Source organism: Vipera ursinii, assembly GCF_947247035.1.
Source record: "Vipera ursinii genome assembly, chromosome: 1".
NCBI classification, from domain to species: Eukaryota; Metazoa; Chordata; class Lepidosauria; order Squamata; family Viperidae; genus Vipera; species Vipera ursinii.
This window is the reverse complement of record NC_139512.1, coordinates 62,398,291-62,426,109: the sequence shown is the minus strand read 5'-3', so window position 1 is coordinate 62,426,109 and position 27,819 is coordinate 62,398,291. Positions and strand designations below refer to the sequence as shown.

Below are 27,819 nucleotides of genomic sequence, written 5' to 3'. Positions count from 1 at the left end.
CAGCTGTGTTTTTGAATGTCTCTAGTGATTTTTTTTTATTATCAGAACTAGACAGCAATCATATATTGATTTACTTGGGAATAATTGCTATTGAACTTAATATGCCTTTATAGGTTTGTCTATGGAATTATTTTAGGACCATGTAAATACAATTAAAATATTTCCTCACCTGACCAGCTGGTTGTTAGAAGTATAAAAAGTTTTAAAAAAACTTTTAAGGAGAAAAACCTTAAAATATTAGAACTGCACTTTATTATGGTATAAATATATGAAAATGAAAGTGACTTAAATATAGTTAGTATGTCATTAATATATTTCTGTACATATTGATCAAAAATAAATTCATATCTTCAGGAGAACACATCCCAAGGTAAAATGGTATAGGATTGCAACCTCAGTAATCATTTGCCTCTGAACAGTGTCTGAATTTTTAGGAATATTTGCAAATGCTAACCTGCCTACTTTTTTTCTGGCTTCCCAATCTCCCTTCCTCGATTTGCTATTGGAATGATAACTGTGGGAAAAAATGGACATTCTGACACCAGAATCCTTCCTCTTGGAGAGATCATGATGACGCAACGTCAACGCACTCAGCAGGCACACCAGGGCCTTCCAGTGGGGGCCATGCTTCCCAGAGTGGAGACAACAGCAGTGAGCAAGGTAAAAGGTCAAGCTTTTTTTCCCCTGTGCAAAGTAGGCATGACTAAAATAACTTCAGTGTCTTTTATTATATCAGTACATCTGCCTTAGTGTAAACACAAGAGTGGCAGGCTTGCAATGTAATCAGCTGTAACTTAGGGAGACACTTGTTTCCTTTTTTTCAACCTTCTTAGCTGTATTTTATTTTTATTTCAAAGCCAAATATCTAACCTTCAGACAAGGTTTGCAATAACAATTGATTAGTTCTGCCAATTCCTTTACAAATTTAGTTACCTACAGGATTTTCTCTCTGTGTGTGTGTTTGTGTGTGCGTGTGTGGTGTAAGTAAATATCATAGCAGACATGCTCCCCAGCTGTGGTGCAGCAATTCAAGCTAGTCCCTAAATAGAAAAAATATTACTGTCAACTGAAAAAAGGCTTCTCAAGCCAGTTGAAACATTCTTAATCCAGTACAGGAAGAAAACGAAAACAATTTTGACTCATTCACACAAAAGATATGTACATTTATTGAATGGCTTGAAATTGACTGTGGATTTTATACTAAAGTAGTCTATTAAAATTAAGAATTCCTTTTGTAACGAGTTGCTTGTGGATTACCACTTAATATTTCTACCTAACCTGCTTTAACTGGAAATAGGTTAAGTTTGTATTAGTTATATAAATGAGTAATAAATTAGTTATATCAGATAACATTTTTAGGATTGTGGTATAAGAGTAGGCGTTGTGCCCATCATAATTATAGTCCTACTTTAACATGGCTAACATGAACATTTTATACACTTAATGGGGCAATGATTTTCATAGCTGTTCAGAAATGAGTCACATTGAATTAAATGGGATATGCTCCCTGTTAATTTGGGATTGGAATTCAGTCTAACACTTTATTGACTTAATACTTCCAGTTTGCATAATCAAGGTTTTTTAAAATCATATTTGATTATTGAACTTAACAGAAAAAAATTCTTAAAATTTAGCTGTTCATCTTTTTGCAAAAATTAAACTGGATATTTGGTAACCTCCCAGTGTTAATAATCAAGTTTTTTTCAAAATTGTCCTACATCTTTACAATTGTGTTAACTTCAATTTAAGAAAGTGTATTATTGATGCCAGTTATTTATATAGAAACCAAAAGTTTAGAAAAGATATGCTTGTTTTCATATGAGCAAAAGTAGATTTCTTTTGTATAATTTGTCCAACAGATTTAAATTTTATATTTTGGATGGTTTTTTTTAAAGCTTATTCATACCAGTTGCAATAATTGATTCCTATATATATGATTATGTATATTTAAAAACAAATGAGTATTGTGAATCTGTATAATTTCTGGATGAACTCCATGATGAACTCACTAAAGTAGATTAATAGCTATTTACCTTCATCAGGAGTAAATTTTCATGTCCTAAAGCAACAAATACTCTGTGGTTATTTATCTCTGTTCCTGAAATCAGGACCATCCTCAGTAATATTTGCCCAGTATTTTTTTCACTTTTCTTTCCAAGACTAGAGGCTGGTGTGGGAAAGCTTAGATTAAGGTATATAGCTACATACTACAAGGCATGATTTGGGTCTGAGCCATGATGTGGCACAGAAGGTATTTAAATCTTGCCTCAAGAAATGGCCCTGATTCAAATCACATGCAGACACAAGCTGCTAAGAACCATTCAGGAAAAAAATATCTTCCTAGTGGCTTGGAGAAATAATCTGGATTGGAATGATGGAATAGGAATTATATCTCTGTGTAATGGATGCCATATCAATTGGTTGTATGGCTGCTTTTTGTAATAAAACCAGTCATCAGTTGAAAAGGCATGTTTTCTTTAAAAATAGTTTTTAAAAGGCTACTTTGAACAAGTGTAGTTAGTTTTTAAATTTTTCCATTGACTTGAATCAGATGCAGTAATGACTCAACAGTGTTTATATTATGTTAAGAAGCCAATATTTTTCATCTACAGTGCTTTTCCAAGCCTTGTTATTTAATTTAATACATCAAGAATGTGGGAATCTAAATTTTTTAAATTTTATGATTAAATCTTCAAACCCTCCTTTTTTATGCTTAAGACTTGGCCAACCCCAATTCCATTGACTATGCTGGGAATGAGGTGTTTAAAGGAGTTTGCTATAGGATTCTAAAGGTAAAACTCCCCTTGACTAGGGTGATTCACAGACATATCCATGCAATTTTCTAAAATATCAATAAAAATTCCTTGGGATGAAGAATTGTATAAAATGGTTAGTGCTCTATTACAATACACTGAGAAGCAAGTATTAGTAATTTCTATCTTTCTCTGTCATACTTTAGTCTTCTTGCTTTCTAATACACTACTGTCTGTTCCATATACTTTCTGTGTTTATTTGTAGTTGTCACATCATTTTTTCTTTCCCAGCTTTTATAGTTTGATAAAACAAGAAATATTACTTAATGTTATAATCCTTAGTGCATTTTTCATTGCATATACTCATTGTATGTGTGTCATGAGGAGGTGAACAACACTGGAATAGCTGAAACCTCTACATTTATGTTCCAGATACACATATGGTACTTGAAAACTTGGGAGAACATAACAAAGTTTATTAGCAAATCATTATTTATAAATGCAAAAAAGATAAATGTGTCAAAAAAGAATATATTTTATAAATATTTTATATTTTATATTTATAAATATATTTTATAAAAAAAGATACAGTGCTCCCCTATAAAATGAAAAAGTATGAAATGAAAATGGAGTTGATTTAAATGCTGGTAGTGGAAGAGTTAAAGCCTTTGAACACCATTCACTGAAAGATAATCCTTATTATATTAGCTGGGTTCTATAAGGTTTTTTTAGCACGTCATCTTAGTTGTTCAAGTAAACTATTCTATACATTGTAATAGTATAATGGCTGCATTAGTATTTGTACCACTTACTACCTTACCATGGTTCAGATCCATAGAAGCCAAATTATTTCAGACAATATTATTCTATCTAAGATCAAAAAGTTAAATATACTTGGCTTTCTTTTCTTGTATGCATTTATTAACTTGCTTACTTAAAGACTAGAAAGATTAATTAGACATTAATAGAAATAAAACACTAAACTTTTTACAAAGGAAGAAAACTAGGTGGGGGCAAAGGAGGAAAGAAACTGTTTTAATGGTATAATGAGGCCATCTTCCAGAGAGTTGTTTTGTGTAAGTCTTGCTTTGACCTTTCACTTTGCTCAGGAGTCCAACGCTTCATTTTTCACATTCTTCCAATTACGTTAACGCTTCAAGCATTTCTGACTCCTAGTCAGCTAGCAACACCAGGCATAACTCAACACAGTGAGTTTTTCCTCCTCTCTGTAGATTCATTAACAGGTCACTGAGGTCCCAACTGAAATTTAAAACTGGCTGGTTCTGTTGGGTTAGTTGAGTTATGGAAGAGAGATAGGAGGAAAAGACTGAGAAGGGGAGTAGAAAAGGAAGACTCTGAGATTTTGCTAAGCAGTATATTGTGTGTGTGTGTGTGTGTGTGTGTGTGTGTACCAATCTTTCAAAAGGTATGTGCAGCTTTATCATCCAACTACTTGTTTGGTAGAGAATCTGTACATCTTATGGGTTATAGATTATCTCTTTTCTATATAAAATAAAGTAAAATGTCACTGAAAAATCACTGCTTAAGATATTCTGTGTGTATTGTAGTGATGGTTATGCTTTCCCTTATTTTTTCTGTCCTTTCTTGGATACTTCAGATGTGACCAAGTAAGAGTTATGTATGAAAATATAAAATCAGTCTGATTATGCCTTTAAAACTGTGTGGAATTTCCATGTGGAAAGTTATTAAATAATACTTGCTATATGCTTGATGATATAAAGATATAATAAGTACTCAATCTTCTAGTAGTTTTGTGCTCAGAAGGTCTTTCAAGATTTACTAGGTTTTAGAAATACAGAAGAGCTATTCTCCTAGACCATCTATTCTCCTTGCTGAAGCTGACACAGTTTATTATGTTTAAAGCAAGAAATACAGTAATTGAAAAGCAACATTTTCTCCTGATTCAGTAAGGGACAGCCACATATGGAAGAAAACGTTGGTATTCACAATCAGTGTGATAATAGATATGCATCTGCCTGTCTCCATTATTATAATAAATAGGATGAAATTTGATGTACAAGATCAGTCCTTTAAACTCCCCCTTATTTTGTTCCAGCCAATGTTGCTGAAGCTCCCTTAGGTAATGCTGAAAAAGTTCTAATTGCCAAATCTGAGATGAATAGAAATAGAAAATGGAATTACTCATATGGAACACATTCATTGCCATCTACTGTAAAGATTGGTTGCTGAAACATTGCTTCAACAAGCTGAAGCAATGTAGTTTACCAATCCATTATGTAGCTACCTCATTCAGTAATTAGTTCATGTTGCAGATTTTTCTTGTGTTTAGATTTTTAAAAATTGTTGTATTCATTTTTATTCCCCCATCTAGTGATGTAGGACAAGTATGAATAAAATCTTTTAATAAATGAATTCATATTATTGCTACTCACTGTTATATATTTCAAGAGACAGATTTTGTTTAGCCATCTTAGGTGGCTAAACGTGGTGTTTTGAGTTTTTAGCCTAACTTGTTTTGAGGGAAGAAGTGGCTTTTCCAAATTTGAAGTGTTTGGTTCTTTTCTAAAGTTGGAGCTAGGAAATATGTTCTACTAATATTGCTTGTGATAAAATTATTCTAATACTAACTCGAGAGAGATTTCTTTGGATTTGGAAAAGTCCTTGGCATATATGCCATCAAATCAAGATAAATCAGGAGTGTCAAACTGCCGAATGTGTCATGCGGAAGCCACACCCATCCCATTGCCGGCAATGGCAAAACTGTCCCAATACATTGCGTGGCGTCAATGACGTTGCGAATTTGACATGTCTGGGATAGATGGATTTTCTTAAGAAATGTAAAAATAATAGAACAATTGTGTAGATGTGACTGAAAATTCAATCCAAATATGAGATTATATAAAGGTAAAGGTTTCCCCTGTTCAGTCAGGTCTGACTGTAGGGCATAGTTTTCATCTACATTTTTTAGCTGAGGGAGCCAGTGTGCTTTTCTGTGGTCATGTGGTCGAGATGCACAGAACGCTATTACCTTCTCACCAAAGTGGTACCTATTTATGTACCCGCATTCAAAGTGCTAGGTGGGCAGAGCGGAGGCAAGTATCGGGTGCTCATCCTGTCATGCATCACTAGGGTCTCGAACTGGGCTGTCAACTTTCCAGCTGTTAGGCTCAGTGTCTTTAACCGCTGAGCCATCGTGCCCCCTTAAATCTATATAAAAGTTATGTTAAAGAGAGGTTTATTTGCTAAGCAGGTATAAGTGTGTCAATTTGTATCAAAAATAGACCTTAAATATTATTTTGGGTAACTTGATGTTTTATGATTTGTCCAGAGTAAGCTGGGAAAAAGTATCTGCTCTATGATAAAACAGTGACACACACACATATAAAACTGATGACCATACACACTTAAAACATACACTGTCCTTTTTATGAATATGTAATCTAAACTTATGTAAAATAACCAGGACATGAAATAAAAAGAAAGGAAATACCTCACATTCTTAGGTAGTTATTTTAATTTTTTTATTAAATATTGAGAAAACAGCATTTGTATTATGTATTGTCCTATGTATTCATGTGTATCTGTGAATGTATTCACCTGGGTATTTTCAAGAAGCTAAAGATTTTTGGGGCAGAGTTTTTTTGGGTGCAAATAAAGGGTGAAAAGTTTTAATTTTCTTTATTTGCAATTATAATAATGAAATAATAAATGAACTAATTCTAATGACAATTTTTGCCGTACTAACAACGTACAGTAAGATTTTATACTGCACTACAGATGTCTTTAAGACTAACTAGATCAGGCATGTCAAATCTGCAATGTCACATGACATCGTGCGACATATCACAACTTTTTCCCCATTGCCAGCAAAGGGGTGGGCGTGGTTTTGACGTGACGCATCTGGTCCATGGGCCGGTAGTTTGACATGCCTGGACTAGATCATTTTACTCTTAGTTCTACAGCATGAATATTTTGATAACTCTAGAATGCTCTAGGTTGCTGGAAGATGGGCCTCATTATAAACACTTTCCCAACAGTTCATTAGTTCTCTTGTGGTTGATAATAGTTGCATTTTATTAGCAAATACATGCAACTGACATAATCTAGCACTTGTCATGGTATGTCTTACAACAGAGGCAACGTTCACAGTAATATAAAAGTAGTCACAATCCAGAAGACTGAGCAGTAAAGCATTTTCAGGTCTAGAAAACATTGTTTCCTGATAGTAAGACACAGCTTTGGAAAAATGCTGTAACAAATATTTTTCCAATATTTGAGTGCTCTTATGCTGACGTTTATGTACCTGAGGTTTGTGTTAATTTATCTAAGTACAATTGATGTTAATCAAAATTCATTGTAGAAACTGGGCTATGCTGGAGAAATACATTATTCTTGAGTGGGTCATTATTCCCATGTAGAACATTTTGTACTTTTTTTCAAGCAAAATAACATTCCTCTGCTTTTCTGCACTTGGGTATCTGGGTGGAGGATCCAACATACTCCTGGGCTGAGTGGTTTTTGTATCAAAATACATGGGTGCCAAATAAGTTGCTATGGAGCTTATTTCTACCATGCACGGACACTAGGATCTGGCTTTCCAAAACTAAGTGTATCCAATGTCTTGTCCAGGTCCTGCTGTTCTTTCTTTTTCTCTGATGAGAAAGCCATGACATATGAATGAAAGCAGAGAAATAGATTTTACAAAACACTCTTTTTTTGTTCATATTGAGAGCCTGTCCTTACGTTTAAATGCATAAGTTATATTCACTGTGAAGGGGAGATGTGATAAGATTAAATTTCTCAATGTTTGAAAAATAATGTTACTTATACATTGGAGACTATTGATGATCCTTTGATTTGCTGTAAGTATTTCTTCCCAGGTTTGGGTTTTTTTCTGGTTTAAACAATAGTGTGTGTTCAGTTGCAATTAATTTAGAAAATAACTTTGTGTTTCAATATTTTGATGTGCCAGTATAAAATAAATTGTCATAGGCAAAATGAAATATGATGTTTTAATTATTAGTTATACATGAGCAAAAAATTGATGCTGACATCTTTGCAGTAAAATCATTGTAGTGGGGTTTTCTTTGCAATTCATTTTTGTAAAATTCATTTTGTACATTTTGCATTAATTGAACAATCTCTGCACTGTGAATAGGCAGAATTCCCAGAAATACAGAGACAGTTGGCCCAGTAACTGCTGAGCTCACACTACACATCCTGCATGCTAATTAACTATTAAATTGCCAGAACAAACTGAGCTAAAGATATTGGCAATTTATTAAGCTATCTACCTTTCTTTTTTAAATTCTGTATAACTTTATTTTTGGTGCTTTGTATATTTCCCTCTTATTAATAATCACTTAGGTTAGATTTTTATTGTTTTCTTGTACTTACTGTACAATTTTTTATTTATACTGTTAAAATTAAATTTAGAGGTTATTGTGCTCTTTAAATATGATTAATTTTAGCTGGTAGATTTACACATCATTCAGAACTATGGATATGTAAAATAAAATAAAATAAAGTCTCCCATACATTTGAAAATGTTATTAATTACACTTAGAATTTGACACATTCTCTTTATTCCTTCATATTTATGAAATTTCTAGCAGTGGAATGTTATTGTTTAAGCAGGAGTCTTCTTTTCTGAAATATTTCTAAATACTGTAGGACAGATGCCAACTGGAATAATATCAGCTGTTTTTTTAACTTTCTATTTTCTTACAGCTTTGCTAATCCTAAAATGGTCACTTATTACTAGATAAAACACACACACACTCGTGTGTGTGTGTGTGTGTGTGTGTGTGTATATATATATATATATATATATATATATATATATATATATATATATATATAGAATATTAATGAGTGTAGTATGTTCCTTGATATTTGATGTTCTTACGTGCAGATTTGTTCATGTGTACAATATTTATCTTCCAAGATATTTAATCTGCCTCATCTGCCCCAAACTGCTTGACACTTTAGCATTTCTAATTGCTCTGTTATAAAATATCCTTAAAATCTAAATGCTTTCCATAATTCAGTACTTTCTTAAATGTTGAAATGTTTTTTATGAATTTCTAATTTTATGTACCTTAAATTATTTGAAAAATCTAGTGTCTGATTTTTTTTTAAAGTTAACTTGACTAAAATGATGTCTCCTGATGCCTGTTGGGATTTAATTTAGAGTAGTAATTAAAACTGGAATACTGAGTCATAAACATAAGATAAACAATAAACCACTTACATTCCCTGCTGTTTCATAGCTTTCTTTCCCAGATGTTCCAGCCTGATAACTTTAACATTAGTTAAACTACCTAGCATTAGTGTTATGGACAGAACTACCAGCATTAGTGTTATGGGTAGAAGCAAAAAGTAGCTATAATTATAATTATAATTTTCTATTTTTTATCATGTAAAAGTTTAAAATTTCATTTGTCTAAAATTTGACTGTTACAAATTAATATGAAAAAGTTAACCGTTATGCTTCTGTATTTAAATTCATCTTAATTTTGCCTGCTGTAAATTATAGTTAACTCATAATAGGTTTCTTTTTTGCTTTATCAGTAAATATTGTTTGAGAAAAAGACTGACTGAGAGAGGGAGAAATGCTATTTCTTTTTACTGTGTTCATTCTAGCAACTAAAGAAATGTTGACAGTGGAATTTCTTTTCCCCAAAATTTCCCTCAGGCAACTTGAGCTCTGACCATTTTTTGGACCATTCTACTGTCAGCCATGATCTTTCTAATTGTGTCAGGTACTAGTAGGATGTTCAAATGCAGGAGCCATGTTATTTTCACTGGGTGGGGTAATTACTGAAAGCTGAGAATAGCTGCACTAAAGACAGAGGGATACTTTCATGATCCCATTAACATAAGAGTGGGTAAATTATTCATGTGAAGTGAGGATTCTATGGGGAAAAGTATAGTTAATGCACATAGTTTTTAAATGTATCCTTTCTGCTCTGAGACTAAATTCTCGTTGGATTCAGTTCTCAGACATTTACAGGAAAGCTCTAGTGGCATGTTAGATGCAGTTCATCTCTCTCTATTTGCAGCACTCTCAATAGAGACCATCTGGCAAAAATCCAAAAGGTGATTAAACAAAATGATCAGCTCTTGTTGCTGTGTTACATGTCCTGGATTTAAAAACATGGCCCATGACAGACAGCTAATGTCATACTTTTTCTTCTGAATTTCCTTCATCCCTACTATTTTTGCTTTTTAAACATTCAGAGGTTTGCACATTTCTATGCCATTTTTGTATCATGCCTCATATTCATGAGCAGATTTTCAAATATCTACTTCTATAGCCTGGATTGTTTTTAGCACCATAGAAACATTTAATATTAATCTGGGACAGTCTAATATTCTTAATTACAGTTTTGGGAGAGAGAGAGATGCTAACATTGGGGTCCAATAACAGCATTTGATATATGTCAAAAGGAAAGGTGAGATTTCAAAATTGACTCAGCTTCCTGTGACATATCATAGCATGGCATTGATATCTGCTTTAAAAAAATACAAACCTTGCAAGCAATGGGTGTTTGAACTTTGTTTTAACATCATAATCAGGACAAATTAAAGAGTCATTTAAAAGAATACTCGCTTATATCATAAACAAGCTAATATTGCAGTGTATCTAATTTCCAATTAGCTCTTTCATCAGTCACGCAAAGAAGTGTGTTTGTCCTGGGTTATTCTTTCTGAATCCTAACATTTGCTAACTCTTTCCATATTAAAAAATTAGATCCTATAATAAGGGATTTCTTCATTCATTTTGCCGGGACCTGAAGACCTGGCTCTTTGAGCTTTCTGGCCCAGGCTGAGAGTTTTAATTGGGGTTTTTTATATATTTTTTCAGGGATTAAATTTAATCTTTTTAATCGTTTTTAATTTTTGTATCAATGTTCTAAGTACCCTGTAAACCGCCCTGAGTCCTTCGGGAAAGTGCGGTATATAAATTCAATAAAATAAATAAATTTCTGAATAATTTATTTTACTAAATATTTATTAATAAATTTCTAAATAAATACTTAGATGTCTCAATTAAGATAAAAATGCTAAGATTGTAAAGCAAAGACACAAAAATGCAACTCTTGTTAACTTTCAAAGTTCTAATGAAAATTACATAAAAATAGGCATTGTTTAAAATATTAAAGGAAATATTAAAAATAAATGTGCCACATAAGTAAATTTATAAAAAGATTTCATCAATGAAAAAATCAAAACAGCACTGTATTTCCCTCTACCAAACTGTTAGATGTTTAGAAATGTAAGCACAATTGCCAAGTTATATATAGAACTTTGAAATAATATTGATTTATAACTCTTGCCCTTAGAAGTGAAAGCACTTATAATTAGAAATTAGTTAACAGATTAAATAGATAAAAAATAAAATAATCCTGATAGAACTTCTGGTCTCTCTCACTTGCTTTTATTCAGTTCAAGATAGCTGTCACCTGCGCTAAGCATAAAGTGAAAGTAGTAGGCAAACGACACATAGATATGTCTAAAATAATCAGGAAGGTGAGATGAGATATCTGTAGGATGGTGTGGTAGATGAAAGGAATCCGTATAGCCATGGGACCATATAAGCCTTAAGGGTCTTATGGCTATTACAGGGCAACTTACATTGTCTTATCATGCCGATTTCCAATTGATTTTTGACTATATAATACTTGACAGGTCTCTGTGACAGACCTCTGGGGTAGCTGGGAAAACATAAGTGTGGCACAGACTATAATAACATGTTTTGGTTATTTTCAGTATCAGTTCTTGATAAAACAGCTCTAATTCTTTTTAAATGATATGACTGTGCAATATATGCATGACGCAGAGCTAATATACTGAGTCAGAACACAGCTGTTTTAAATAGCCGATTACTTAATGGTTGGTGTTAAGAAGGTAGGACAAAACATATCTGAATAAGTTATGATATGATATAAATTACACTTTGCTAGCACACTTTGTTTTGGGTATAAAACTATTCCTCAGGACTAGTTGTGATCCAAAATGTATAGATGGTCTCTCAGAAGGTCTCCCTGGCGTAGGTTAGCATTTATGCTTTTATGTAAACCCTAATTCTTATAAGAGGCCAAATATTCAGTGAATTCAATGACTCTAGTGGTGCAATGGTTAGAATGCAGTATTGAAGGCTAACTCCACCCACAGCCTGGAATTCTATCCTGAGAGGGCTATAAGTTCACTCAGCCTTTATTCTTCTGAGGTGGTAAAATGAGGAGACAGATTGTTAGAGGCAATATGCTATCTGTGTGAACTGCTCAGAGAGTGATGTAAAGCACTATGGAATGATATATAAGTCTTATTGCTATTGCTATTCCCAGGGCACTAAGTCTGGAGATTATAAAAGCCACCCCAAAACCTTTATTTTTCTTTTCTCAAAGTATTTCATGATTGATTTGAATATATCTTTTAGGTCATTGCTTGTTGAAATATATAGCCTTTATTTCAGCTTCAGGTTAATTTTAGCTGATTTCTATTTTTTTAAGGAAATATTGACACTTTGTTGAATCCATTATTCTTCTGCCCTTCTGTTTCCTATGCTACTAGCTGCCACACAGCTCCAGTGCTTAATGGTTGGCAAATTGTTTTTTCTTCAACTGTTTCATCCTATTTACTCCAAATGTTCCTCATGTGATTGTGGCCAAACAGCTTATTTCAGTAATCTAAATCAGGCATCCCAAACCTGTGGGACGCAGCCCACTAATGGGCCATGAGGGGTTTGCAACTGGACCATGGAAACGGCCGGTGTGTGTGCGCAAATGGAGCTGCACATGTGCGCTTGCCAGTCACTTGTGTGGACCATCCCCTCCCCTGCTGGTACAAAAAGCCGGAAACGTTGGGGAACTCTGGTCTAAATGCTTCAGACTTGTCAGGGATATTTTTTGCATACATTAGACAATGATTTTTGTGACATGGTTGTGAAAAAGGTTTTCTTTTGAAAACTCTCCCACACAGATTGTTCTTATATGAGCAATGCTCTTTATGGTCCTGTGGACCAATATTCCAGTGTCAGCTAAATGTTTGATCGAGTCAGTAGCAGTGATCTGTGGGTTAGATTATATAGCACTAACACATTTTCAAGCAGTGTTAGCAGACATTCTTTTTGTACTTTTAGATCTTACCTTAACTTCAGCAATTCAATGTAATACAAATTTCTTAATATTTCTCACAGTTGAAATTGCTAGCTGGAAGTGTTTAGAGATTTTTTTTACAGCTTTCTTTTGTTTTGTAAAAGTGAATTATCTTCACTTTCAATTATTTAGGCAATTGTTTAGAAGAGTTCAAGGTTGTAGCAGAACAACAACAGAAAAATTAGAGGTTGAAGGTATTTGTAGGCCTAGAGATCAATCACCTTTTGGGCCTTATTACCAGCTAATAATATTGTAACTCCCCCCCCCAAAAAAAATAGAAAAGATAATATTGAATTAATTAGGTGGGTGCCCACATATCTGCATCTGCCTTATTCACTGATTTATTATTTGAAATCTGTAAGCATACATATAAGTAATAATACTTTAATAACCTTTCCTGCTGACCAATTGTTAACAATTCTTAAAAATAATTAAATACGCATTCAATTTTTCAGAAATATATTGTATTTAGTTATCATATATCATGTATCATGTCAGTATCACTATGTCAATAGAACATACAATTTGACTAGGGATACCTTTTCCATGTAACTATAGATGTCTTTAAATTATGGATTTAAGATAGTTACTAAGAGTACTGTGGCCTACAAATAAACCAATTGATTTCTCAAAGTGAAGATTAACAGGCAGAAACACACAATTTTAAATATGTGATGGAAGCATATGGTTGATTAGAAAGAGAAGGCAAAGGATCAGATAAATGTACAGAATCAAATAAATTATTGGAATGTCTTTGGAAGAGCTATAAGGCTGAGACGGCAAACTACTACCTATACAGTATAGTTAAACCAATTCATTGACATTAACAAACTAATTAGTAAACTAGTTACTCTTTTGTTTTAATACCCACTTTTTAATATACATGTCTTATTTATAAAAGTAGATTTCCTGGGCCTTCAACAGCCATGATCAACTGTGATGTTGGTTAATTATGCTTTTACACACACTCATTTTTCACCTCTTACTGAGCACATAAAAGGCTTTCACTTGAGAAAAAAAGGCAATTATATGTGTCCCAGGATAATGTGAGTCCAAGCTGGGTCAGTGACTGGGACCAGCAATAGCAATAGCACTTAGACTTACATACCGCTTCCTCACGGAACTTCTTTCTCACCAGAATGTGTCCTGATGACCAACCCAGTTTGAAAAAAAACAAACTTTGAAACAATTTACATGTTTTACCAATTGAAATTGCTTTATTTTACGTTTATTGTTTACAGATCATCCATAGTACAAACAAATACACTGTTTTCCCCACAGTGCTTATTCAGCAGGTCCTTTTTTAATAACCACTCATTCAGCAACCATTCAAACTTGAACAGTGCTGGATGAGTAGTAGTTACAACTGGTTCTCAAAGTTCTGATTGTCTCAGTGTTCCCACAATGCTACGATTGCAATACAGATGCTTGAGAACTAACCCAGATTTCTGATCATGACAAAGTTACATGTGTTTTTTCAACCTTTTCTGCCAGCTTCCCACAAGCAAAGTCAATGAGGATGACAGCAGGAAGTCAGAAGTTGTGATCACCTGAGGTGTTCTATGCTTAACAACTCACACAGTCCTTAACAATGGTAATCAGGGATTGCTGTCACTACCATTGCTAAGAGTTGCAGTCATATGGTATCATTCTTTACAACTGCACCACATCCTGGTCCCAATTATTATTGTTAGGTATGCACATATTAATCTCTGTAAACTGTGGACTTTTAAATTCTACCTGCAGCTACTAAATATAGTACCAATCAAAAAGCTTTTTGCCTTTGTTTTAAAAACTGGCAAATAATATTTTCTATGGAACTAATTGTTCATTCATTAATTCTTTAATCCATTCATTCAGCTTGTATCCTGCCTTTCATTATAATGAAGCTTTTTGGATTTTGGCATATGTAGTGGCAATACAATTCAACAAATATGACCAAATAAGATTTTCTGTCACGTGGTTATTTTGCTGCTGTTATTAAGTTTATAGTATTAGAAGAAGCTGGCGATGGAGATGTTTCACTTAGTATGGCAGGTCAGATATTCTTGTTGATATCCTACTCTTTCTCTCAGAGTTCAAGGAAGTTTTCATTGGTTCTTTCCTTCATTTTTTGAAGGGAATGAGTTTTGCCTAGAAATAATTATTAGCTAAAAATATCTTGGAAAAGGTCAAACTTGAAATTGGGTCTTTCTAGTTAAATATGAATATATTCATATTCCACACTGGATACCTGGCTTGATCTTCATCCTGATCCCAATTCAATTTTTTACTCGTCCTTTCTAGAAATAATGGTAATACTATTATAGTGAGAGGTAGGCCTACATCTTGGATTACTGGGATTTGGATTATGTGAAGGAAGGAAATGGTTAGGGGGGATAGATCTTAACTTATTGGAGAAGAAGGGATGACAAGTGCTGGCCCCTGAAACTGGAGGACTGGGAATTGGAACTGATGATAGGGAAAATAGAAAAGTAGACAGATAATAAAGGTAACAAGAGAATGATGCTTGATCGCAGGTAGAGGAGAGGAACAGAAAGGTGGTAGAAAAACTGAAGGAAAGATGGAAAATGTGGAGCAAATGGAGAGTGACAGAAAATATAGGTATATGGGGAAAAAACTAGAATAGGAAAAACATATCCAAAAGCCACAGAAGCATGGACATAGAAATATGAAGGTTATGAATGTTTTTCTGCTATAGATTATAAATTGGTGCACCATCACCCTTTCAGGTAATAAAGTAGCTCAAACAATAAAAGTGAAGAAGTGATATAAAATCACACAGTAGATTGAAATCTAGGCATCTCCATCAAATGCATTAGATATTGTCTTATGTTATACCTATGTTGGAAATGGCATCTTAATGAGAGCTTTAGACAGTATTTGAAAGATATGCTTTTGCAACATGAGAAAATATCTTTCTAAAAATGTTTAAAGGAACCATTTCTTTTATACGTTTTACATGTGACCATAAATGCACACACATACTGTATAAAGAAAAGTAAGAACAACTTCTGCAACAGCTATGAGCCTAAAAAGTAGGTTGCTTTAATGATTACAAGAGGTAGACTTTGATAATAATGCAAACCATCTTTTTCAAAAGTTTTTTGCAAGCACTAATCATTATCTGAGGGAACACCTGCTGCCGGCATCAAGTTCCCTTCGTCCTGTGCGCTCCCACAGGGAGGGCCTTCTCAGGGTGCTGCAGGCAAAGGATTGCCGGAGGGCGACACCCAGGGGGAGGGCCTTCTCTGTGGGCACTCCTGCCCTTTGGAACCAGTTACCCGTAGAGCTCAGGACTGCCCCAGATTTTCATTCGTTCCGCCGGGACCTGAAGACCTGGCTCTTTGAGCTTTCCGGCCAGGACTGAGAACTTTTAATTTTTAACCTATTGTAATTGGGTTTTTTAATTAGAGTTAAGGGTTTTAGATTTTAATTAAGGATAATTTAATTTATTTTAATTTGTTATTAACTTTTGTATTGTTATATTGTTTTAATCGCCTTGTGAACCGCCCTGGGTCCTACGGGAGAAGGGCGGTATATAAGTCTAAATAATAAATAAATAAATAAATAAAATTATATTGACTAGATGATATGCATGTAAAATAAATAAGACAAATCAACATGTATAATTATTCAATTGTGTTTTAATGGAAAATATTTATAAAGCCAGTAGCATTCCATATAGATGGGTCATAAAATGATACTTTTATTATTACTGTATTTCAAATACTTTATATGTGTATACTTTATATGATGAAGTATATACATTAGAACAGTAGCCCCCAACCTTTTGGGCATCAGGAACCAGTTCTGTGGAGAGAGGTTTTCCCGCAGACTGAGGCCGTGGTTTCACATGCTGCCTGCATCTCGTGGATATTGTTGTTGATGATGGTAATAACAGTAACAATAATAATAATGATGATGATGTTGGAAGGGACCTTGGAGGTCTTCTAGTCCAACGCCCTCCTCAGGCAGGAAACCCTATACCATTTCGGACAGTTGGTTTTACAGTCTCTTCTTAAAAACTTCAAGTGTTGAAGCATTCACAAGTTCTGAAGGCAGGTTGTTCCATTTATTAATTGTTCTAACTGTCAGGAAATTTCTCCTTAGTTCTATAAAAAAAACTTTTGTTTTTTCTTTGAAACATCCAAAGCAGCCAAAATTCTCAAAGATTGTAGGATTTAGGTTTGAATTAATACTTATTGTTGGGTGCTTGTTGGGTGCTTGTTTGCTTCTGGCTCCAATTCAAGGTGCTTGTTGTGACCTTTAAAGCCCTACATGGTATGGGCCCTGGAACTGTCTTCATCCCATTACATCAGCCCATCCCACCTGGTCTGCCAGGGGAGGTATGTTGCAAACCTCATCAGCCAAATATTTCCAATTGGCAGGGTCCAGGAAGAGAGTCTTATCTGCTGTTGCCATTCCCATGATGGTAAAGCAGCCCCACACACTCCTGACTACCTGTAAAGCCATAAAAACATGGCTTTGCATCCTTGCTTGGGGCAAGCAGATGAGCATGTAGCCATGGGTTTGGTTGATGCCCTGAAAGCCCTCCCTCTATCTTTTAATTAATTCTTAACATCTCTTACCACTTTAAATTTAAATTTTTAAATTAAATTTTATATACTGTTTTTTATGCTTTTAATATTTAATTGCCCATCACCCAGAGTCCTTTTGTGAGGGAAATGGTTGGTTTTTAAATATGACAAATAATAAATGAATATTCATAATTCTGTGAATAGTCATGTATTATTTCTATGTCAAAATAGTTTTTAAAAGATGGCAACCTATTCCTGATTTCATAACAAGAATGTGCATTTTTGTATTCAACAAGAATTTAGCTGATAAGTACATTTGCTATATATAGGATACACGTTTGTAAGCCTAATTGTAAGTGGTTCCAAGAAAATGAAGTAGTATTCTGCTTATTCAGAATATATTTTCTTTTTCTCAAAAGGGAAAATTGTTCATATTCTTCAGTTCACTATTATTCATGGAGATACATCATACCTATCATATATTTGTATAGCATTTCATTAATCACAGTTGAATTTATATAAATCTGTATATAGGTTATCTGCTACGTATGTTGTTACTAATAAATCCAAAGGTGTGACATTCCTTTATTTTTTTAATCATTTTTTCTAATGGTTACACGTTAGAATCAAATTACCTCAATACCTAAACATATATACTTTTCATTAAAATGTAGCACTGTTAAAATGTACCATTGATTAATAATATTGCATAACTCTCTTATATTTTTCAGCTTAATTATAAGGCTACTGTTTTTATCATTCAATCAGCATTTATAAAATCAATAATGAAAAAAATGACATACACCTTGGAAACAGTACAAAGGAAAATTTTGCACAATAATAAAGTGCTCTTGAATGTTATTTTCAGTGTACTAGATGAATCAGTATTTGTTATTCATGCCTGCGTTTAAATATTGTCTTTTGAACACTATGTTTAATATAGATAATTAGGTAAAATTTCATTCTGCACTGAAAATGGAGCTCTGTTTTATATATCAGAGCTTTCAAAACAATTGTATATTTCTGTGTGGTTTTAGACATAATGAAATATATTTCTTTAGAATCAGTTCCATACTTAATATACTAAAGTACCGTATATCAGAGAGCGCGTACACCCACAGACACATGCACACATATCAGTCCATCCTATCTCACAGGGTTGTGGGGAAAGTAGGAATTAGGAACATTACTTTATGTCATCAACTTGTGTTATATATTAAAAGGGCATAATAAAAATATAATTTTATATAGATTGATATTATAAAACCTGTAACATGGTCTAACTCCTAGAATTGAATCCAGCTGTATCTATTTGCTAGCAGAATAGACACCTGTACCAAAATAATTTCCTTTCTCTGTAGCTTCCCTCATGCATTCATGTGTCTATTTTGGACAATTGGGTTATTTTCTGGAGCAGATTTGAAAGAAAATAGGGAGATAGAGTAGGGGGAAAGTGGAAAAAAGTCCTTTTTCACAGACAGCAATTTATCTGCATAACATTGTATTGCTCCTATACTGTATTCGACAGTAATTTATCTGCATAACATTGTATTGCTCCTATACTATATTCAGATGACAAAATATTTGCATGAAGAGAGATCTAAAACATAATTATACAGCCATAATTCTAATTTGTTATCAGTAGGAACCTGAATATTTTCCAGAGGAGAAATACAGCACCAAACCCTATTGTCTATTTCTTATTGTTCATATGAATATACTCAGTATATTATATATCCCAAATTGTACCATGGAAAGGTGATTGATATAAATCACTATATCTTACTAGAAATCCCTAAGTCTTACGAAACACCTGAGATTCCCTAGCTGTATAAAGGTAAAGGTTTCCCCTGTCAAGTTGTGTCTGACTCTAGGAGGTGGTGCTCATCTCAGATTCTTAACCAAGAGAGCCAGTGTTGTCCAAAGACATTTCCATGGTCATGTGATTAGCATGGTATGCTGAGGCACACAGAATCCTATTACCTTCCCACTGAAGTGATACCTATTTGTCTTCTAGTATTTGCATGCTTTCGAACTGGGCAGGAGCTGGGCAAGTAAAAAGAGCTCACCCCATCATGTGGCGCTTGGATCTCGAACCCAGGCTTTCAGCTCAATGTCTTTAACTCCTGAGCCATCTTGCCCCTACCTATATTGGTCCTGTTTGAAACGTTCTGAATTAATTTTGAATCTGCCTATTAAATTGCTGTAAATAAATGGAAGAATTTAATATATTTTTATTCCTGCTTAGTTTTTTAATTTCATGTTTTTTTGACAAAGACTAAAACACACAGAGTATTTTGTTCACAAAACGTGTACAATGTAACAACTACCTGTTTTCATTGCTCTGGAAAAATCATGAATTCTTTACAATTTAAAATTATCAATTTTTTTGCTATTTTTATTGCTGCTTCTTATTTTATATAGCTAAACTGGAACCTGAAATGGTATTCTTTTCCAACTGCTATGCAGACGGTCACTCAGTAACCCACTAAATGTATATACTGTATGATATAACAATAATATATTGAATTTAGATGCTGTCCAATGCTCAGTGAATTTGAGTAGCTCATATCAATCAAACAATGAAATTACAATAAAATCATTAAAAGGTAAAGATAAAATATGATAAGTGTGACACACCGCATGGAATCAAGTGAAAGGACTCCCATGTCCTCAACAAAGGCCTAGATGAAGAGCCATAGTCTTCTAAGCAATAGTAGAGTAGGGCCATTCAATTCTTGGAGCAGTGTGTTAAGCACCGCTGCAGAGGTGTATTTCTCGGGTATGAATAGATACATTGTTTAATCAAAGGAAGCTGGAGCATACCAGTCTTTAGGACTGAATGTGCTGGGTAAATGCTATTGGGAGACTAGGAGTCCCTCGTGTATCTAGGACCTATGCTATATAGGCTTTATAAGTAATAACCAGTACTTTGAGTGGCACCCAGAACCAAACTGGGAATCAGTGCAGCTTGCTAAACAAAAGTATGTAGACATGCCCATTATTCTTCCTGCTGCCACATTCTGGACATGTTAATTGGTTTGTTAATTATTTATACCATGCCTTAAAAGTCAGCATATCTGTTAAAATCAAGAAGAATATTCTAAGCAATATGATAATTTAAAGTTTGCGAACCAGGGTACTCATCTTAATATAAGTAGGACAAATTAATTCAGACCTATATTACTGGCCTCTTTAAAAACTACTTACTATAATCTGAGTTGTGGTGAAGAATACTATTGCCATTATTTAAAAGATCCACTTTAATTTAAGTGAATATGGAAGAGAAGCAGTGGTTCTGGTACTTGGTCCAGCACTCATGAAAGAGAATTTTGAAGGGTAAAAAACAGGTGATATCACTCTGTATTTATCCCTCCCCTACTGCAATTATAATAAGAATTAGTATTATTATATTTTTATCCTACTTTTATATATACAGAAAAAGAGAGAGAGGTCAACTCAAGGCGGCAAACTTACCAAACATACTTCTTCCTCCTCCTATTTTCCTCACAACCACAGCCCTGTGAAGTGGGTTGGGCCGAGAGAGAGTGACTGGTCCAAAGTCACCCAGCCAGCTTTAATGCCTAAAGGAGACTTAGAACTAAGTCTACTGTTTTCTAAGTCAGTCCTTTTACTACTACATCATACTGGCTCACATCCAGGTGTTTTTTTTTTATTATGGTTTTAAAATACACCTTCTCCCCATATGTAGCCTTAAGGACTTATTTGGCTGGTGCATGTAACTTTGTTACAGGTTAACACCAGTGATTACTTCTCAGAGAAATAAGTGTGCCCACAACTTATTCAATGTTTTTCATGATTTCTAATACAATGATACCTTGGTACTTGACTGCTTCAAAACCCGTTGAATTTAGTACTCAGTGCATTTTGATGCAAAAATGTTGTTAATAATAATAATAATAGTAATAATAATAATAATTTGGAAGGGATCTCAGGCAGGAAACCCTATACCATTTCAGACAAATGGCTGGCCAGTCTCTTCTTAAAAACTTCCAGTGTTGGAGCATTCACAGCTTCTGGAGGCCGGTTGTTCCACTGGTTAGTTGTTCTAACTGTCAGGAAGTTTCTCCTTAGTTCTAGGTTGCTTCCCTGTACTCATTTGGTACTCAATGCACTGCAATAGGAAAGGGGGATGGCTGTGGAAAATGAACAGGAAGCTGGCCATGACAGGAAGATTGCTGCAAAAGGAAAAGAGGGATGGTGACAGAGGGCAGACATGAAGTTGGCCATGGTGGGAAGGTCTCTAACATAGGAAAAGGGAACAGACAAGAAGTCCTTCCCAGCTGAAACAAAGGGTAACTTAGCTAAACAGCTAAACGAATGTTTAGCACTCGTCATTTTTAGTACTCGTCGCACCTCCCAGAACAATTAACAATGAGTACCAGGGTACTACTGTATCATCTAAAATTACATTTATCAGGGACTCTAGAGTAGCATAATGATTATAATTTTTGCCTTGTAAATAGAAATTGCTGGTTGAGAATATATATGTTTTTAAATTATTTTTCTTTCTAGGAACTGTACTTTTCTCTGGGCTTATTGTTCCATTTTTTTAAAAATAGCTTTAGTCATAACATTTTATCATTTTTCTAATGACATGAAATTGAAGTATAATGTATGGGGATATGTGCGCTCTGGCTATGCTGCTGGCGAGTTCACATATCCCAACATCTATATAAACTCTGAAGTGGACAGTGTTGATTTCCACTAATTTCTCAATCTGGAGATAAAGGAGAAAAATCCTATACTTGGGTCTATGACTAGAAGACTAATGGGTTGCAAGATTATCTGCTGCAGTCATTGGGAAAGAGCAGAGAATAATCTTCCAACTAAGTATGTAGGTGAGTGTAATATGGGGAATATGATTTTGCAGTGATAAGATATAAAGCCACATACATGTCAACAGATACCCAGGATCCACAATTGTGACACTGAGAAAAATATGAGGGAGCTAGGGTTAGGTTTTATTGTATGTACTAGCTGAAACTCAAATACATCAATTTTTGTATAGCTAGGCAAAATCAAGGAAGAATGGTTAGGTGGGAGAGCATAACAGCAGCAGAAACGTCCCATAAGAGGGCACGGTAGCTGCACCGAATACCTTGCTAGCTGTTGCCAAAGCGTTTCACCTGAATAAGATTTTTTTATGCTGGCACAACTACAGGTTAGTAACAGCTTATACTCTAAGTGCATATATGCCCTTAGAATATATAACTGATATTCATTCAAAACAAAACAATACCTGTATTTAGTAGGTTATATCAGTTGTATATATTTGTAAGAATTAAAACTGGTATGAATATTGTTTGCTTTATTGAACAAACTTTTAAGTTTCAATTATTTTAGCATGAGAGTATTGAAATGAAAAGTTGTCAGTTTGAAATCTCAAGTTGAGATTTAATGGAAAGAGAAATTTCAAAAATATATATTGAAAAACTTTATCTAAAATATGTATTTTGAGGAAAACAACTGGAAAGATTTAGTTGCATTGATTTTACATTGTTGTTATCAATAGCATAATGCTATCAAAGAAAATTGCAGTGTTTTCCACATGACTTTATAGCTGTTGATATTGCATAAGTAGAAGTAGGGAAGGTAGTGGTGTGATTTATTTTTCTTTTTTCTTTCATTATTTTGCTGCTTTAATTATATACACTTAAGAAGAAAATAGGGACGTGGTGGCTCAGTGGGTTAGGACGCTGAGCTTGTCGATCAGAAGGTCGGCAGTTTGGCGGGTCGAATCCCAAGTGCCGCGTAACAGAGTGAGCGCCTGTTACTCATCCCAGCTTCTGCCAACCTAGCAGTTTGAAAGCACGTAAAAATGCAAGTAGAAAAATAGGGACCACTACGGTGGGAAGGTAACAGCGTTCCGTGCGCCTTTGGCATCTAGTCATGCCGGCCACATGACCACGGAGACGTCCTTGGACATGCACTGGCTCTTCGGCTTTGAAACGGAGATGATCACCGGCCCCTAGAGTTGGAAACGACTAGCACACATGTGTGGGGGAACCTTTACCTTTTAAGAAGAAAATAGTTTGGGCTATAGAATAACTTGTGTAAATTACATATGGAAAAAGTTATTGTAATGAACTTTTCAATTATGTGGAAATATACTTTAATATGAAGTAAGATTAAGGGATGATTCTGATAGAATTCAATCTCTTGTTCAATGATTACCTCTCCCATCTGAATGATAGGTGTCAGTTGTACTGAATGTCTGAACGATCACCCCAAATCAGCTTGAAAAGTCTTCATATCTTGTTTGTTATAATAGGATCATTTGCATGGATAATCTATTCAGGTTCAGACTCTGCAGCTTCAACTATATAATTTATTATTTTATTAATTTTTATTTCTCTGTTTATTTATTAAATTTATATAACCATCCACATGACCAGAAGTAACTCTGGGCCACATACAACAATGAAATAAAACAATAATATAATAAGCAAACACTATAAAACAATTATAAAGGTATGAACAATTATCATTAAATGATTGCCAGTATCTTCCAAATTTAGTAAAGATGTAATCATGGATACCTTGTTTCAACTTTGTATTTTTGTTATGTTCTACTATTAAAAAGTCTTATTTTAAAATTTAAATTGTTAATGAGTTTTAATATTCCTAGCAATAATCTAAGAAAGACATATCAAATATCTTTCTAATGGATCTGAATACCATTTGTAAATAATTGGAACAATACCTGGATTTGGTATTGAAATATGATTTGATGTACTTTTTAAAATGTACAATAATAAAACAAAAGGATTTGGTATTGCTATATATGAAATGGTTAATACTATTTTTTAAGTTCTCCTTTTTCTTTTTAGATTGGATCCTGAGTCTGTTCTGCTAACAAAAGAACTATGTTTATAGTATAGATTCTGATCCAGAGAAAAGCGTGTGGAAATTATTTTTCACTGATTTTCTCTTCTTTTTACAAACATTAGTAACATTGTTCCATCAGATCCTGCAGTCATTTGGAAGATACTTTCAGTTGACAGTTTTTCGAATTTGAGCTCTATCAGCAATGGGCACTTTTCATGCTATAAGCAGTTTTTCCTAACAAATGCAAGGTACAACATGGGCTATCTCCGCAAGGAAACATCAGATCTGCAAAACTCATGGTTTTTTGGTCTTCAACTGTCATGTGATTAAAATTCCTCTGTGGTAGAATCTGCCTCCCAGAGCAACATTTAGGATCAAGACTATTATTTCTACAGTTTTGCAATACATAAAATGCTACATATAATGTTACATAATATTATGCTACTACTCTCAGCTTTAGAATGGTTTTCCAGCTTAGTAACTTTCCATTGAACCTTAATAGAGGGCAGAAGAAATTGGTGTTGGTAATAGCATCATCCTTTATTAGTTCTTTCAAAATATAGGTTGTTGGAATTGTTTGTACTTGATAAGCAATGCTAGTAACCTCTGGACTATGTCAGTGTCTACTCCCAACATTCATGAAGGGGATGATGAATCATCTGACGAATTCAATAAATTTTGAATTGCTTTTTTGTTTTACTCAGTATTCATAATTTAGGACAAATAGTGAATCTGTACTTCCAACTTCTGATAACTAGTGGTTATCGTATAGGAATAATGCCTTTAATAATAATAAAAATGTAACCAATATTTTGATTACACAGGCAAAACATTATATTGCACATGTGCCCATCTCCATAACTGAGGGTAATAGGCTGTTATTACCTGTGTGATTATCAGCTGCTTCATTCCAGATTTTTACCTAGAATACTATAATCTGTGGATAATCTTTTTCTAGGTTTTCAGAACTGAGAATAAGTGATATTTTATTCAGCACCTTGTTTTCAGTTTATCTTCTATGTTTGAAGAAGTCGTATAAACATATGTTAAGAACTGTAGATACTAAATTGCCAAGCTTGGCACCTGCTGAAACTAAAATGCCAGTGCAAAACATGTGCTCAATTTAACAGTCCATAACCTTCTATTTGAATATTGAAATCTTTACGCCAAGGAAAGCTCGTAAGAAATTATACCAAAGAGATATAAAAGGATTCTTAGAAATATACATGTTTATAGACTTATATTAATTGAATAGAATGTATGCTATTTTCCATAAGTGTACTTCGGTGAATCGTTTAAAAAAAAATCTAAAAAAGGTTGGGGAGAAAATGTACTCTGGATGAGTGGTATCACACTGGAATTTAGATGAGCGTTGCAATTTAATCGTATTCAGATTTATCATAATTATTTATTTTATTCTATTTAATTATCACCTAATGTACAATTTTACCAGAGATTATTTATTTCTATAACTCATGAGATTCTCTAAGTAATGCATAGAGTATTCCACATGCTGGCAAGACCTGCTCATGTGATGCCATATCATAGAGATAGTTAGCAAGTTTTTCTTTCTCTTGTTTTACATTGATATTACTGAATAGTTTAAAACAATATTCAAGGAGAAACAGAGAAAGAAAAAAACCGACTGTGTAGTCAATAAAAAAAAATCTTACTAATTAGAATTTATCATCATCTGCTTTCTGTGGTTCTTTAAAATTATCACACTGTGAGTTGCCTTGTATCTTTAATGGTGATGTTCAGGCAACAATTGGTTGCTTTTTGGTCAAAAGTTATACATTGCTTCTTTGTTATCACAGGTGTTAACAATAAAGTTTGCAAGTATTCATGTCACTTTTGCTAAACAAAATAGTAGAAATACATAAATTCTGAATAAGACAACTTTCAATATTCTAGCCTGAAAGATAGAACTTTTGAAGAACCAGGTTACCTTTTCTTTTTTAACCTTAGTTCCACAATATGCCTGCATGCTTTAGTACTGTTTTCTCAGCTAGTTGTATCCCAGGAGGCCTTATTGAGTGCTGAACCGCTCAGAGAGTTGAGGCTATGTAAAATGGAGAAAAATGTAGTTTGTATGAATTGTTCTTTACCTTGGTTTGGGTTCAGGATGGCAGCTGCACTCCGACTTTGTGTGTGACAGCACAAAAGACAGCAAAAATGAAAAGCAAGTCAGCAAGTACAGAGACAAAAGCAATGATCAGCTAATATAGCTCCACATGGTCTGACTAATTTATGAGAAAAAAAACTGTTCTGTTCGTTGGATCAGCACTCTGAGGAGGCAAGTGGAATTGTAGGAAGTTTTCATTGACTCTCTTGAGCAACTAAGGAAAACACTAGAGATTCTTCTCAGTTTGAACTTTATCAGGGTGTACGCTTAATCAATAAGGTATTGGAAAAAGAATTAATTACTAAAGCAGAATAAAACAGCTGCATTTTAAAGTAAGGATCTATCAATTCAGTAATCTTCCAGTTACAGGGCAGATGCCATGAGGATCATTTTGACTTCATGTAATGAGGAACTGAGGGAGTTTTCTCATGAACAGGGAATACACATTAGCCTATTTCAGTTATTTGTCATCAGTACAACTCATTTTCCAATTCTGAATTATAGTTTGTGTTTGATATATTGTCCAATATAGAGAATTCCCATATTCATGGGGCTAAAAGCACTAATGTGGAAATTGTTAGCACCATGAGAAAAAGTCTTAACCTTCCTAAGCCTTTTTATTCTAAAGGCTGTGGCCTGAGTGGTTTCATGCCGGACATACCTCTATTGTGTTCATTGTAAGGGTCAGGGACCTGCCTGTTGAAGAAGCAGTAATTTGAACACAGCCTGTAAATGTTTCATCTGTAATTTCCATAATGGTGAATTTCAAGGAGGGCTGAGAAGGGTTATGGGAGATGAATTAGGTTTTTAGTGAGCTCATTAGGAAGCCAAACAGAGTTTAGACAGCAAGGCGGTGAGTGTGGCCGTAATCAGTTCTGCTCGCTTTGTTCCCTGCCTTCGGGACATTTTTTCAAAAACTTCATCGCAGGAGATGATGAGAATATAGTGAGTAGAGGCAGTAATCTGATAGTTGACTTGTTGACTTGTAAACCTCTTAATTCATTTTTTGTTCAATTTAATCTATTACTTCTTAAGGAAAATGAGCTGAATGCACTATTCTGCACTATTCACCTTTTAAATTATGCTCATGTTGAAGATCTTGTTATGCCTGAATAAACATGAAATGAGTTGGCATTTTCCCATAAGAGGCACACCCATTTTAACACCATGTATTTACACTTCTTGGAAATGTCTCATTAACTTCTGAGAAACTGTCTACATGATATTTCAGGGCTACTGTAACACACCTCTTGGCAGGCGTAGAATGTATTTTGGTTAATACCTCATAATATCCATTTTTATTCTCAATATGAAGAGAGTTCTCTATAGAAAATTGATGCAGTTTGCTCAGCTAATTTTCATGCTCATTCCAATTAATTTAACATGACCCAGATTTCCTTCCT

The 27,819-nt window shown here is 34.1% G+C and overlaps 1 protein-coding gene across 5 annotated transcripts in view; it reads left to right on the top strand.

Moving 5' to 3' along the window:
• MEIS2 (Meis homeobox 2) overlaps positions 1–27,819 on the top strand; it is a 241,697-nt gene that overhangs the window by 18,186 nt on the left and 195,692 nt on the right. For all 5 annotated transcript variants that reach the window (XM_083371907.1, XM_083371905.1, XM_083371903.1 and 2 more), the window contains exon 7: positions 546–660. In XM_083371907.1, the coding sequence (XP_083228033.1) occupies positions 546–660 (115 nt within the window). The remainder of the gene's footprint in view (positions 1–545; positions 661–27,819) is intronic.